This window comes from Coenobita brevimanus, chromosome 28, assembly GCF_032717465.1.
Source record: "Coenobita brevimanus isolate Jiangsu-jjx chromosome 28, ASM3271746v2, whole genome shotgun sequence".
Lineage (NCBI taxonomy): Eukaryota > Metazoa > Arthropoda > Malacostraca > Decapoda > Coenobitidae > Coenobita > Coenobita brevimanus.
This window is the reverse complement of record NC_136981.1, coordinates 3691731-3707413: the sequence shown is the minus strand read 5'-3', so window position 1 is coordinate 3707413 and position 15683 is coordinate 3691731. Positions and strand designations below refer to the sequence as shown.

The 15683-nt window shown below is 40.7% G+C and overlaps 1 protein-coding gene across 3 annotated transcripts in view; it reads right to left on the bottom strand.

Moving 5' to 3' along the window:
- Positions 1 to 14: 14 nt before the first annotated feature.
- Positions 15 to 15683, bottom strand: part of LOC145394694 (xibalbin-1-like) — a 205819-nt gene continuing 190150 nt past the window's right edge. For 2 of the 3 annotated variants that reach the window (XM_080268471.1, XM_080268473.1), the window contains one exon: positions 15 to 673. In XM_080268471.1, coding sequence (XP_080124597.1) covers positions 535 to 673 — 139 coding nt within the window. In that variant the 3' untranslated portion in view covers positions 15 to 534. Of the gene's footprint in view, positions 701 to 15683 lie in introns of all 3 variants that reach the window. The other variant, XM_080268472.1, reaches the window with a different exon arrangement.

The window sequence follows — 15683 nt, the reverse complement described above, 5'->3', positions numbered from 1 at the left end:
AAGGAGTCTTTATTGTTTCTACATTCTCCAGATTTAAATCAATACATGGCTTCCTTCCTTCCTTCATTTTCACATCTTACATGGCAGATTATACATGTGGGAAATTCTTACATCGCAAACCAGGAGGATTCTGTGGCTGACTGTGTTAAGGGAGTTGTAAATAAAGGAAGGGGATAAAAGGAATGCTTCTCCATTTTCTTTTACAATTAGAGGGAAGACTTGATTAACACTGTGAATTATAGAGTGTGTGGGGGGCGTGGGGACGTGGGAGAAAGTCGAGAGGGGAGGGAGTTTGCTGCTGCGTGGAGGAGAGGTAGGGGGAGGTTAGGTGGGGAGATACAATCATGAGAAGCGACAGTCAGGCAGTCGAGGTGCAGTAGGTCCCCCGGGTAGACACAGAGGAAGATAAGGGATAGTTGTAGTGGTGGTGGCTTCGGTGGTGAGGCTGGCTAGGGGGAGAGGGGGGGACGAGGAGGGGGCGGCTGCGAAAGGGGAGGGGGGCGGTGGTACTCTATACTGCTTTCCCTTGGCTGTTTATTTCCCCCACTGCTGGAAGAGTCCCATACGCTGGCACCTGCAGTTTGTCCCCCAGAGGTTGCAGCGGCAGGAGGAGTTGTAGCAGCAATCATTGGGTCGGTGGTCGCAGGTGCCCCCACGCCTGATGCAAGACCTCCTAAAAAGGTAGATGTAGGAAGAACGTCTGAACAGACAATAAGAAAGGTAGAACTGAGTTTGGTGATGATGGTAAATGAAGGGAGGGTGATGGATGGCAGGGAGGGCTGTAAGACGGGTGGGTGGTGGGTGGGGGAGGAGAGAATAGAGGGGGAGGGGATGGGGGCCGGATATTCTTCAGCTGGGTAGAATTTACAGCACCTCTTCCTCGTAGTTCATTCTTAAACTCCCACGAATCACACTCTTCTTCTCTTACTTATACTCCCTCACTCTAACACCTTCAACTTTAACTATAGCCCAATCCTGATTAGCATTATAGTTAAAGGTATGGAAATTGGATGAGGGAGTACAGGTGTGGAGAGGTGTGGGTCATGGGCGAGTGTGTCTGATTTAGGAATGGACTAAAGTACGTAAAATCTGAATATGACTGATTAATATTCTCAGTTATGTATGTAAGCCAAGACAACATTAACCTAGCTTAACTCGCAGAGGATTAATAAACTGTTTCATGTCAGATCTATCAGTGAGGAAGAAGTGCTAGAAAATCACCCAAGCCGACCTGATTACTACCCTAGATACCGCTGTTCTGTACATGCTAGGACTGTACTGTATAATCTTAACTGAAATGCATATCTGACAGCCAAAAATTGCATGGCCAGCTGCACAGTGAGCCCAGAACATCAATTCCTGGTCAAAAATTCCATGGTCTACTCTTCTTAATAAGTAGGCAGTCCGTCCGCCACCTATTTACTCGATGTAGGTGACTTTACACTGATTGGCAGAACAAATCGACTACGGGAATCCAAGAAATAATTTAATGCGCTGGAAGGTAACCATATAGCCACAAATGGACGCCTGACGGTCTAGTGGGTTACGGTGCACCAAGTGATGTGCCCCATAGTGATTTTGATGCAGGGGATATATATGGAGGCTATTACTATGATAACGTCGCTCTGGTTAAGAAATCAGGTTACTTTCTCCCTAAGTGTGAGGACTAAGTAGCCTTGGCGCAGTTTTTACACTCCTGATGGGCCTTTGGTTATTCTTCCTTGCAAAAAAAATTATAGCAATATCCCATTTTTTTTTCTATATAAGAGTGTTGTTCTCATGTGATTTTGTTTTTTTGTTTTTTTTCATTTTTTTAGATGCACTTGTCTCTGTATCCAGAAAATCAATTAAAGAACAATACAGCATGGAATTCGTGCTAGAAAATGATGAACCAAGGCCACTGCACTGTGATACAAAGGTAGGGTTAATAAAAACTTCAGAAATTTCCACGATGCAATGAAGTAAGATCTGCATGAAAAGTTGCATATCAAAGATGCACTCCTATTAAAATAATTAATCCATAACCATACATATATCTCATTCTCATTACGGTATGCAATAAATTTTCTCAGGCAAAAGATATATATAAAGGACATTGCTAAAATTCTATGTCAGACTTGATATAGAGGGAAGTATAATGAATGAAGTGTCGCCAGGCCAGAATTGCCAACAAGATTTTTTTTTTTTTCACTCCAAACCCATCTGAACTCTTATACGGGAAACATCATATTTTATTTCATTTAATTATGTATCTCTTCAGTAGGATACATGTAATCAAATCCAGTGAGGTAACTTTTAAGGATTACAGTATTTCAAAACTCACGACCGCAACCGCCCGCGCCAGCAAGAATTTGGTATGGACGCGCTTAACAGAATTTTCCCTTTAAATTTTTATAATCGTCTAGGAGGTTAATAACAATGTAAAAAAAGATGTGAAGGTACTGAAGAGACTAGCATCCTCAGTACATTTTTTTTTTTAGTTGTAGCAACGACAGACGATAAAAATACAGCTGTTTAGAATAACTTTTTATGTCGAGGTTAGTCAAAGTCGACTAATTAATTCACTACTATTTCTTATTAATGTTATGTATATTAGCAGCCGCGTGCGCTCTGGTTTGGCCGAAGAGTCGGAGGTTCGTGTTCACTCAGGGGTCATTGGTGGACATCAGGAAGGGCATCCGGTCTTAATGTGCTGCACGCTCCAAAAAAAGCAAAGTCCTCTACCCATGGGCAACGCCTTAGCCCTTATTGAAAAAATTGGGACACGGCATAAAACTAAAAATAAAAAATAAAGTTCTTCTTCCTTCCCCTTATGACTTTTTACGTGCTGATGAATTTCCGTTAATTATAAATGATTTCCTGGCAACGTTAAGAAAGAGTGGTGAACATACTGAACAAGATAACAAAATGGTGTTATAAAGAACAGATTTTGCCAGTGTGTTCAGTCTTGTTGGCAACCCTAGGCAAGGCGACGGATGCATGGAGGTGCAAACTTAATATTAACTTAAACTAACGTAACTCTACCAGGCATAAACTTACATAATCTTAAGTATTTCAAGCACTGTCTTAAGGAATCTAGTCTAAAACCATAACCATAAAGAAAATCTAAGAGTCACATTCCAGATATATTTCGAATACATAAGACTAAACTGATTTTTTTATGCTGAAATACAAATGCAGGGAAAAATATAAGGACAATAATTCACCAAGCATGATCACTAATGCACCAAATAATTATCTTACATGCATAATAAAAATACAGGTAAAATTCAGCAAAAAACATGCAGTGGTCGAGAGCAGAATATGTCAATGCTGTAATGTGTACGATGCTCATATGCTGTATACACGGATTTGCAGACATACATAGCATATTTATGGTGGATATATGTCGGAAAAATTTACAACTGTGGACCAAAATGCGAAAAATATCAAAGGGGTATTTTTTTCTTTGCCCTCATATGATTCCCCGTTCCTGGTGATTCCTCTCATATCCCCTCACCTCCTCCACTCCTCTCTACTCCACTCTCCTCTCTGCCTTCCTCTCCCCCTCTTACTTCACTCTCTTCTCTTCCCCGTATCCACTCCGCTCTCCTTTCCTACTCCCCTCCCTTTTCCATCCTCCTCATCCCCAACTACTACACTCTCTTCTCCTTCCTCTCTCCATTCCTCTCTTACCCCCTTCCCTCTCCGCCCTCCTCTCCTTCCTCATCCTCTCAAACAACATAACATCACCAGGCACTGTTCCTGTTGCCTTACCTACCCCTTCTCCACGCTATATAAATAATTTGGAATTTGTTATCTAATCACTTTCTGGTTTTCTATCCTCACACCTTATTTTCTGTCTAAAACCAATCGTGTGAGATTTAGGTTTTCTTGTTAGTATTAAAAGAAATATTTGAATCGACATAGTAAGAGCATTATCGAAAAAAGGAAGGATTTTTAACGTACCTCCTTCCTATATTGTCAGATAAGAATGGTATGTGAATCGATATTTCTTGCTCTTCTTCAAAATTAGACATAAGAATGGTATGTGAATCGATTTTTCTTGCTCTTCTTCAAAATTAGACATAACGAGAGCAGTAAACGAAAAACAGAGTTATGAAAACTTAAATATTATTCTTCATCCCCATGTATAAGTTTTTCAATCCAATTTTTACATATAAACAAATAGTATTCCCTATTAAATTTTCGGCTGTCCTAGGTTATTATTATTATTATTATTATTATTATTATTATTATTATTATTATTATTATTATTATCATTATCATTATTATTATTATTATTATTATTATTATTATTATTATTATTATTATTATTATTATTATTATTATCGTTATTATTATTATTATTATTATTATTATTATTATTATTATTATTATTGTTATCATTAGTAGTAGTAGTAGCAGCCCATTCAATACTGCGTAGCTTTTATATTACCATTGTCCTCCTACCTTCCCCTAAAAGGAGAATTTTTCAGTACCAAAAGGGAAAGAAAACAAATTTAACCTATTCAGTCTAATGATGCCTATACTCTCTCACCTGTGCTACCTTTAGACACTTTAATCTACCCTACGAAGGACCTCAAAGGCCTCTCGTAGTGAAGGGGTTGATCGGGAGGAAACTAAACACGTAAGAAGTAAAGTCTGAATGGCCGGCTTCGTCAGCGAAAAAAATTACACGGATTCGTTGATGCCAATCTAAAAGCTTTAATCCTTTCACTTGTGCCTCTCGTGACTAAAGGAAAAAAAACAGAAAAATGAAGGGTAAGAAAAACAATGGGCTCAGGATCCAGTCCCTATTTTTCCTCTGACTTGAAAAAATAAAAAAATAAAAAGTGAAGGAATGAAAAATAATCTCCTGCATCATCATCGCAACTTGACAAAAAAAAATAAGAAAACGGGGAAATAGGAAAAGATCTGCACAAAAATTCACTCAATCTTCTGACAGAAAAATAGGAAGATAAAGAAAAATAAAGGAGGCTGTCGTTGTCATCGTCAGAAATCGAAAAAACAAAAAAAAATCTGATCAAAAAATCGTAATCCGCTTTATCCGCTCCCTGACAGAGTACACAGCAGCTCTATTAGTTTGAGTGGAAAAACTCTCACGGGTCTATTTTTTCTTTTCTTTTTTTTTTTTTGCGTCACTTTGAAATGAATCTCCTTGGTTTTTCCTTGTCTCCCTCAAGATATTTTTTTTAAGCTATATATGCTGAAATAAGTGCGTTAGGTTTAGGTTTTCTTAAGTGTGTCCTGATTTGGAAGTTTCTGCGTCTTAAGATTTACATAAGAAGTACAAATGCGAACAGTGAGATCAATTCACCTTTTAGTCCTTTAATTATAACACTAATATAAAAACCTTGGAGAAGTGTGTTATAATTCGAAGATCCTCTCCCCCCTCTGGGTTTCAAAAATCATCGCACACCTTATCGTTATTTACTGAAGTTGATCGATATCTTTTGATTCATGTCGACAACTGTAATTAAGATATGTATGTCTATTTAGGATGTACAGTATGGGACAAAAGTATGACTAATATTCTCACCTCATCTGCGTCTCACTTTCCTCCACTGGCTAATATTCCTGAGCTGAGAGAGGCTAGGCTTGGTATGTATCTCTGTATATATATAATTCGTCTTTATATTATACCATAAGGAGGAAAGTTATAGACATGCCCTAAATGTGAAGCAGGTATAGTGAAATAGTTGCCGAAATTTTGCCCCCAACTGCACGTATGTTACTAAAATTTAAGCTATATAAATCGAGTGAATAGGGAAATGCATGTTTAGTTAAGCAATGTGGATTTATTAAATGCATGAAGGCAAGGGAGGCAATATACAGGGCTAATGTATGGGGGACAAGGCAGTGCAGAGGCCAAAGCAAGCAGTGCAAGAGAAAAAAACAGCGGATCAAAAGCCAAGACTACAGTGAAATAGGAGGGTTGAAGAAGAAAAGGATGAAGGAGGAGAAGAGGAAAAGGGAGAGGTAGGGGAAGAGGAAAAGGGAGAGGAAGGAGAATGAGTAAAAAGAACATGCACGACAGGAGAAGGAAGAAGGGTAAGAAAATGAAGAAAGATGGGGAAAGATAAGAAGAGGGGGGAGATGATAAGGGAAATACATTGAAATAGAAGGAAGAAAGAGGAGAAGAGAAGGGAGAGGGTGGAGACTGAGACAAGAAGACAAGCAGGACAAGAGAAGGAAAAAGAGAAAATGAAGAAAGAGAGTGGAAAGGATAAGAAGAGGGAGAGGATGACGAGGAGGGAAAAGGAAGAGAAAAGAGACTGAGAAAAAGGACAGTAAGGACAGAAGAAGGAAGACTGTGAAAATGATGAAGGAATCAGAATGACTAGGCAGAAGAAAAGACGATGGGAGGGGAATGATGCGAAGAGGGAAGGAAGATGAAAATAATGAGACCGAATGTATAAAAGGAAAATGGCAATGATTAAGAGAAAGAATAAGACCAAAGAACAAGAAGGACATCAAGACGAAGGAAAAAAAATAAATCAGAAAGAACTCCCAAGAAAGGCAATGAGGGAGAGAAAGTAAGTCTGAAAAAGTAAGAAAGAAAGAAAGAAGAGACCGAGAAAGTTGCGGTGGTCGAGGAGAGAGAGACTTGAGAGGATCGGGTGGGAGGGATGGAGGTGGAGGGGAAGACATGACAGTGCGTGTGGATTTTATTTGAGTTACCCTTTTGTACCGAAATTTATAGCGTTCTTTATTTTACTTCCTTACTACATTTTATTATTTTCTGTATATATCAGCCTGTCCGAAACGCTGGGCTCGTAATCAATTAATTCTTGCTACCAACTGACAATATCATTCTTTTCAGGAGAGTCCCTTTGAACTGGAGGGCTCAGGTATAGCTTGGGGTGGGGTTAAATAGCCGAAAAATGGTAGCAAGAATAACATAAGCTAGATGTCACATTACGAAAGTAGGTTGTGGGTTAGTTCATGTTCCCACTGCAATGTTCTGTGCTGTGGGGAGAACTCAGTCTGAATTTGAAAAGTCCGAAGACCCTTTTGCTGCATCATGAAGCTGCTGATCATCCATAGAGTCAGTGGATGCGAAAAACAGACAGCATAAACAACTTAAACCGATACTGGAAGCAAAATATAGGACAGGGTAGGCACTGATAACTTTAACTGAGCCTTCCCCTCAAAACACAAGAACTGGGTTGTGTTAATATACAATCGTACCACACTAAATAATATCTCTCCTTTCCTAAACCAGACGATTTTACGTATTAATTTGCGGAACACCTCTCGTATTGAAGAGGTAAAAATACGTAGCCTGAGTGAATGAAAGATTAAAACAGGCTGAGAATAATCCGATAAAGCGAGGGATAAAAATGAGTGAGTGGGGGAAAAAAGAGAGAAAGTTGACCGTGACCTTTAAAACCGGTCACTGAGAACGAAATTAGAGAGAGAGAGGGGGGGGGAGTGTGTGTGTGCGTGTGTGAACGGCCGAGAGAGAGGGAGAGAGAGAGAAGGGGGGGGAGTGTGTGTGTGCGTGTGTGAACGGCCGAGAGAGAGAGAGAGAGAGAAGGGGGGGGAGTGTGTGTGTGCGTGTGTGAACGGCCGAGAGAGAGAGAGAGAGAGAGAGAGAGAGAGAGAGAGTGAGGGAGAGAGGAAAAATAGAGATGACCTTTAATATTACCATTTTGTCTCTGATCAAAACATGGTGACCTCTTCCGCCTCAGCACACACACACACACACACACACACACACACACACACACATGTACGTTCCACGGTATCATGTACGCTAAATGCAATACAAATGTGAGGCTATTGTGAACTCACATCTTATCCTTCCTAAATAATAATAATAATAATAATAATAACGATAATAATAAACAATAATAATCCCAGTTACGAGAGATAATTAGTTTTTTTATTTCACGTCAAATTTTTCATTATTATTTTTTTTCCATTAAGCAAAAAGAAAATTAACTATCGGAATAATATATGGAAAAAATGCGCTTCAGTACCCTTATTTTACGCGCTTACTGCTCGAGGAGGTCATGTGTTTGGTCAGGCTTGGATCTCTCTCTCTCTCTCTCTCTCTCTCTCTCTCTCTCTCTCTCTCTCTCTCTCTCTCTCTCTCTCTCTCTCTCTCTCTCTCTCTCTCTCTCTCTCTCTCTCTCTCTCTCTCTCTCTCTCTCTCTCTCTCTCTCTTTCTGTTCATATTTAGGACCATTATAGGAACACGTTATTAATTTGTGGCCGAAAAAGGTCTTGGGTCAGAGGTCGAGGAGAACTCATTTTTTATCCGACTGTGACCAAACTTGGTGGAAGGGTTGAGGGTCAGGAGAGGGTGAAGTAATTTAATTCTGCTAGCGATTTAGTCAGAGGTAAAGGTAACAAGGCAAGGGCAAGTGTTCGGTCTTTTCTCTCAAGTGTTCGGCCTCTCTCTCAAGTTTTCGGCCTTTCTCTCAAGTGTTCGGCCTTGCTCTCAATTGTTGGGCTTTTCAAATTTTCAGTGTTTTCTCTCAAGTGTTCGGCCTTTTCTCTCAAGTGTTCGGCCTTTTCCCTCAAGTGTTCGGCCTTTTCTCTCAAGTGTTCGGCCTTTTCTCTCAAGTGTTCGGCCTTTTCCCCTCAAGTGTTCGGCCTTTTCTCTCAAGTGTTCGGCCTTTTCCCTCAAGTGTTCGGCCTTTTCCCCTCAAGTGTTCGGCCTTTTCCCTCAAGTGTTCGGCCTTTTCTCTCAAATGTTCGGCCTTTTCTCTCAAGCGTTCGGTCTTTCTTTATTCGATTTCGGTCAGACTTTGTGGAAGGGTTGAAGATTAAGCATAGTTGATATTTCTTTTAAGAACAATAGGTCGAAGGTCAAGGACAAAAGGTAGGTGAAAAGAGTCGGGTTTATTTTTCTTACAAACGATCAGTGGGCACTTATTGCCTATTTCCTACAACCTACGACCTCCAGTCTTTAAAACGTAGTGTGTCCAGGCATCTCGAAAAGAACGGGTCTTGAATTTGGCTCCCTGTTATCGTTTTTTCTTGGTATGAGCAATTTGCGGACTCCTTGCCTTTGGTTCCTTTTTCCCTGTACGTGATGAGGAAGACGACGATGATAATGATGATGATTTCGAAGATGATGACTACGCTGCTTTTCTTCCAAAATATATATAAAGCTGGTTTGTATCAGGGCTTTGTAATTCTGAGGGCAAAAATTTTCAAGTGGGTTTTGGGAACATCAAAGAAAGACATGAATGAGGCTAACTTAACATAGCCGGTCGGTCAAAGAAGAATTAATATTAGGCTTTTAAAATATGAAGGACACACACACACACACACACACACACACACACACACACACACACACACACACACACACAAGTATATACACATGCAGAGACACATACAGACACATACATACACACACTACACGCATTTACATTTTATTGGACTGCCACGCGCTCTTTCCTCTCCAATTAACAAGTTTTACGTGTTTAAGTCTGCATATGCATGAACCCAATCACACACACACACACACACACACACACACACGATTTTTGTGGTGGTGTAGGTCTGTGAATGGTTCCGACGTGCATCTTACATGACAGAGCACACACACACACACACACACACACGTACATGACGCTTGTGAATGGCTTACGTGACAAGGCGGTCTTTCGGCAAAACATTTTCTATTTCCAGAAGTGAGGTGGAATATTCATGTATGACGCAAGAGAGAGAGAGAGAGAGAGAGAGAGAGAGAGAGTTTATTTCGGGCAGGTGTGTGTGTGTGTGTGTGTGTGTGTGTGTGTGTGTGTGTGTGTGTGTGTGTGTGTGTGTGTGTGTGTGTGAGAGAGAGAGAGAGAGAGGGATGTGGTTGTGTGAGGTGAGCTATTATGTGAAGCAGGTGTGTGTGTGAGAGACAGGTGGGTGTATGAGACAGGTATGTGTGTGTGTGTGTGTGTGTGTGTGTGTGTGTGTGTGTGTGTGTGTGTGTGTGTGTGTGTGTGTGTGTGTGTGTGTGTGTGTGTGTGTTCTATTGATGGAAAACGGAATTAGAGTGGAAAAGATACCGTACTGACTGAATATTGAAGGAGAGACACCACATATGCGAAGATGTTGTGCAGTTAAGGTGATCTCATTTCTCTGTGTACTGGATCCTACCCATTTGATGTATACTACTCCTTCTACCGTTGATGATGATGATGATGATGATGATGATGATGAGTGATGAATTTTTGGTGGGGAAGTTTCTGTGGAGGGAGGAGAGAGTCTGACAGCGAAAAGAGAGAGGAAGGAATAGACACAAATTAGTACACAAGGGATATGATTTGTCCAGATGAGAGTGAAAAATTAATGAGATAGGGCTGTGTGTATGACGAGGGCGCTAGGTAAAAGAAAGAGAAGAAGGGAATGTATATAATTGTTACGATAAACTGTTTAGATATACCGCCCCGGACAAGAGCTCCTTTACGTATCAGGGGCTCCATTCAAGGCAGGTAAAGACAGCATTCCCTACTGTCTTTCATATTACTGTGTAGCTTAGCAAGTTCTTATGAGGTTTTGTCGTAGCTTCTAGACAATGTAAAGAAAAATGTTGCCTAAGCTGAAAATTAGGTGTGAACCCGAGAGAGCTGATTGGTGGGAAAGGAGATAGAGTGTTGATTTATCTGTAAGAGGATCCCGGTACAGTAGGGATATCTCACCGCCTTCAAAAGTAAGGTAAGTGAATCCGTACTCCTCGTAAATGGCCAAGAGAAGTGAGAGAAATGCTACGTGTAAAGAAATGTGTGAAAGAAAAATTATTACTGATTTCACGGTTAATATTATGGTTGGGAAAGCTTAAGTTCTGTATTCCAGCTAACACCAGGGGATTTTGCTCAGCTATGGAGGAGTTAGAGGAGCCTGAGAGTGATAATACCAATGGAAATAACTATCTTTGCGTCGGATCATTTCTAGTATTTAATTATCACAAGCAACAGACGGCTTTCTTCATCTGTGAGTGAATGCCATACGCCTGAGAGTTTTAAGAGTCTGTGTGAGTCATTCCCTGGCCTAACGATATAAGAGAATCCCTAACACCTCTTCCCTTGCGACTTATTCAACATATTGCACCTTAATATTATCTTGCATGCCACTTATTTCATTTTAATATCGACATATTTTGCGTCAGTAGCATACAAGAAGGTAATGAGGTGCAACGTGAACAACGAATCGCCAAAAAAGTGGTGTTAATACCTCGCCTCTTCAGAATACGACCCAAGGAAAGGAGGAAACTCAGGCGGAAAATTATAATGAGGTGTAATGTGAAAAATAAATCGCTATGGAGGAGGTGTTACGACCTCTCAAAATCCCCTCATGATACGAACTCAGGTAAGGAGGAAAGGTTGGCGAGAAGTTCATTAACGACGTAGGTGCAAAAGGTTGAATGGGGGCTCGTTAGGAAGATATACAGGGTGATTCAAATACGCGCTCCACTTGAAACTCATGTGGCAGAATCTTATGTGTTGCGGGGGCGGCTCAGTCTGCTGGTGTGGGCTTGTGTGTGGCAGGGGGAGCAGGAGGTGAATGAATAGTACAGGGTTGACGTTGATGACCTGGTGATTTGTGTCTTGTTAGAACGGCTCAGTCTGCTGGTGAGGGCGTGGGTGTGGCAGGGAAAGTAGGAGGTGAATAAATGATGCAGGGTAAACTTTGATACAAGAAACCAGTAGGCAAAGTGGAAGAGGGGGCGTTAAAAATGGTCCACCTTGTGTTAGTATGGCAGAGTAAAGAGAGTGAGGTAAAGAGGAAGTAAGAAGACGTGGACTGGGACTCATTATGGTGGGGTAGAGGGAGTGAAGAGGAGGAGAGAGGTGCCAGAAGGTGAGAACGAAGGGCTTGTGTGTCATGAATAGGCTTCGTTATGTGTGTTTGAGAGGGAAGGTGGGTTGTGAGGTGTGTGTGTGTGTGTGTGTGTGTGTGTGTGTGTGTGTGTGTGTGTGTGTGTGTGTGTGTGTGTGTGTGTGTGTGTGTGTGTGTGTGTGTGTGTGTGCGCGTGTGCGTGCGCGCGCGCGCGTTTTGATTCTATGTACGTCACAGGTAGAACGGACGTACTTCGGAGACAGACCCGTGTTTTAGGGGGCATAGGAAGCTCCGTAGCACCATTACCTGTGCGATTTATTTTACACCTACACCTTCGCTTGCATGTTATTATTTACTTCTAGTCTCGACACAGTTTGCCTCAATAACATACAAAAGGATAAAAAGGTATGATATGCAGAATAAATCGCTTAGGAAGAGAGGCTAAGAAACTGCCTATGCTACTTAGAAAACAGACTTGGAAGCATATGAAGGGACATCCAGCCGACGTGAAGCATAAACTATATAATAATTGGATTTTTCTTATTTTTTTAAATTTTTTTTGGGGGGGAGTTTAGTCCTTGTACGTTAATTTGTATCTTATTTTTTAGGCTACAGGCGACTTTATTTAGGTTTTATTAAAGATGTGAGTGAGGGTTATGGATCCCCCCCCCCTTCCTTAAGAAAAGTCTCTCCCAGTTTTGAATAAAATTGTTTAGAAGCTGCAATAAATAAAAATAGTAATAGTAGTAGTAGTAGTAGTAATAGTAGTGGTAGGAGTGGTGGTAGTAATGATAGTAGAAGTAGTAGTAGTGGTAGGAGTGGTGGTAGTAGTGACAGTAGAAGTAGTAGTAGTAGTGGTAGGAGTGGTGGTAGTAGTAGTAGTAGAAGTAGTAGTAGTAGTAGTAGTAGTAATAGTAGTAGTAATATTAATAATAATAATAATAATAATAGTAATAATAATAATAATAATAATAATAATAAATGTAATCGAAATGAAACGGTTAACTGCCTGCATGTCTGACTTCCTCAATCAAATTCTTAAATTCATACACTTCCTGTCTTCCATTTCCTCTCTCTTTCTTCTCCCTTTTCTTCCTTCTTTTTTTCATTTCCTTCCGTCTTCCCTCACTTTCCTCATTTTTCTTCCATTTCCCCCTTTCTCTCTTCTTTTCCCCCCTACTCCTCCTCCAGGTTTTTCTTCTTTTCCCCCCTACTCCTCCTCCAGGTTTTTCTTCTTTTCCATTTTCTCCTTTTTTCAGTCTTTTCCCCTTTCTTCCTGTCCATTTCCTCCCTTCTCATCCACGTCCCATCTTCTACACTTTCATTTTCTCCCATCTTCTGCCCCACCTTCTCATTTTCTTTCTATTTCCACCCATCTTTTTTTTATTTTCTCTTATCTTTCTTTTTATCTCCTTTCGTCTTCTCCTCCATATCCTTTCTCTTCTTCCTTTCCTTCCTTCCTCTTTTATCTCCCATCATCCTCTACTCATACAATACCCTTCCTTCCCCTTCCTCTTCCATTTCCTCCTGTCTCTCTACCTCTTTCCCGCTGTCACTCTCGGCGCTCACTCCCCTCCTAAACATGACAGCAAACCTTCTTCCTTTTTTTTTTTCGGCACAGATCGAGCGTGAGATAAAACGTAACCATGTTCCTCCCAAGTTTTCGGAAGCTGTGTGGCGTTTCCTCACTCTTAAAGGCCACTATGGTGTTGCAATACGGTAGCGAAAAAATTTGTTGGAAAATACTCGTGTCGTTTCGTATTGTGTCGTTTATAAAGTCTCCAACATTCTTGCATACGTCGGCCTTGGTCACTTAATGGCGGCTCTCCACGCTCTTCGATCTCTAGCAGCCTCCCTATTCAGTCCCTAAACCCTGTGGCCACACTCAGTGACCTCGTCCCACGTCTGTAATAATAATAATAATAATCACCTGTTCCTCTGATGGTCCAAAAACATTTTGCCAATTTTCATGCAATTTCGTCATATATATATATATATATATATATATATATATATATATATATATATATATATATATATATATATATAATCCTGCTAACAGACAGACCGCGGGACAGACGGAAAGACAAACAAACCATACCAACCACATAACCCCCTTGCTCCGCGAAGGTGGATGAAAAAATCAACCATTCAATAATTTATCAATGAGACACTTCCTTACAGTCATAGCCATTTTCTAAGAGTCCTACTCTAGGTGACACCGAATGACTCGTATCATCCCATCCTTAGCGACTTATTCTACACATTAGTTACACCTCAGCATCATTGTTTATGATGGTGAAGCAAATACTGTCGATATTAAACGGTATAAACAGCCTACAAGAGAGTGTTAAGGTGTGATAAAGAAGCATATCGCTAAGGAGGAGATGATAAGAAGCCTCCTATGCCACTTAGGCCCATATTGTCGTCTGGTAAGGGAGCTCCCGAACATCTCTTCCTTAGTGATTTATTTTTGTATATAGCTGATTAACGTACTGCTGTGTATTATGCAGAGTATGGCGACATTTAAAGGGCTTATGGAACTCAGAAAAAGACAAAGGTGTATTAAGCAAAATAAATCGCTAGGAAAAGAATGTTAGGAGCTTCTTAACTGACGAAAACACGGTCCTTAGAGTCCAACCTTAAATGTGCCATCAAAAAATCACCCAATGCATAACCTTCCATCAGGAGGACGTCCTTAAAATCAACTTTTATCTTAAATTTTCACGAAGATCAACGTTTTTATTGGTATATAAATTTTTTATAACTAAACGAGACACCGTGAACTCAGGCCCAGCGCTGTCGATCCGCCAAGTCTTACGCGCGGACTCTCTATACAACCTCCATGACAGGGTTCATTGTGGATTGAAATGAGACTAAAGATGAACTAAGTTGACCTCATATGACCTGCACCTTTGATACCTTGACTCTGCTGACCTAATCAGTTCATCGTCTATTCATACTGTATCATTGAAAAAAGTTTGGTCGAAATCCGTCGAGAGGTTCAGGATATATCGCACCCACAATGATAAACAAAGCTGAGCCCCATATGACCTTGACCTTTGATCCCTTGACCTTGCCGACCTAATCAGTTCATTATCTTCTCATACTGCATCACGGACAAAAGCTTGGTGGAAATCCGTCCAAGGATTCAGGAGATATTGGGGCCACAAAATATTACGGACGCTCGCACCCACGCACACACGCACACACACACGCACGCACGCACGGACAGTCCAATCATTTAATGCCTCCTACACCATAGATGGGTGGAGGCATAATCAGCCATCACATTGTCACCACCTGCAGGAGATTTAGAGCTAGAATCGTAGACAGAGTTAACTATTTTCGTTATTTTCACGATAAGAACATTCACAATATCAAGTATGCTTCAACTTTTCACCAAGAGACACTTTTTTCACTTTGCATACCTGTCTTCCAAGTCAGCCACCAAACAATGCTCAGACAGTTAAGACTAGCAGTAGCAAAAGTTGTCATCTAATTTTCGTGCAGCTAGGAAGAGTCCCCAAGAGTCTACAAGAACCAGTGATCTTTAGAAAAAATAAATTAAAAAAAATAGTTGGGGAAAGATACGGACCAGTTAACATTCGCTCTCTATGGCTACTTCGCTCTCCTCTATCTTTTACGGGCTGTGCTGTCAAAAATTTCTGCCGGGGACTATTCAGTTTGCTAAATGAAAGTCAGACTCTCTCATTTTCTCCCTGGTTCCGTCGCTCCTCCTCTTTCCCTCTTGCCTTCTTTCTATCGAGGTGCTTTTCAGTGGAGACTCGACCATCAAGTCGGAAAAGAAATGCTGTTGTTCATCAAGTAGGCAAAGAAGAAGAGGAGATGTTAGAGAAAGTCTGACGTTCTTCTAACAAGGTGGA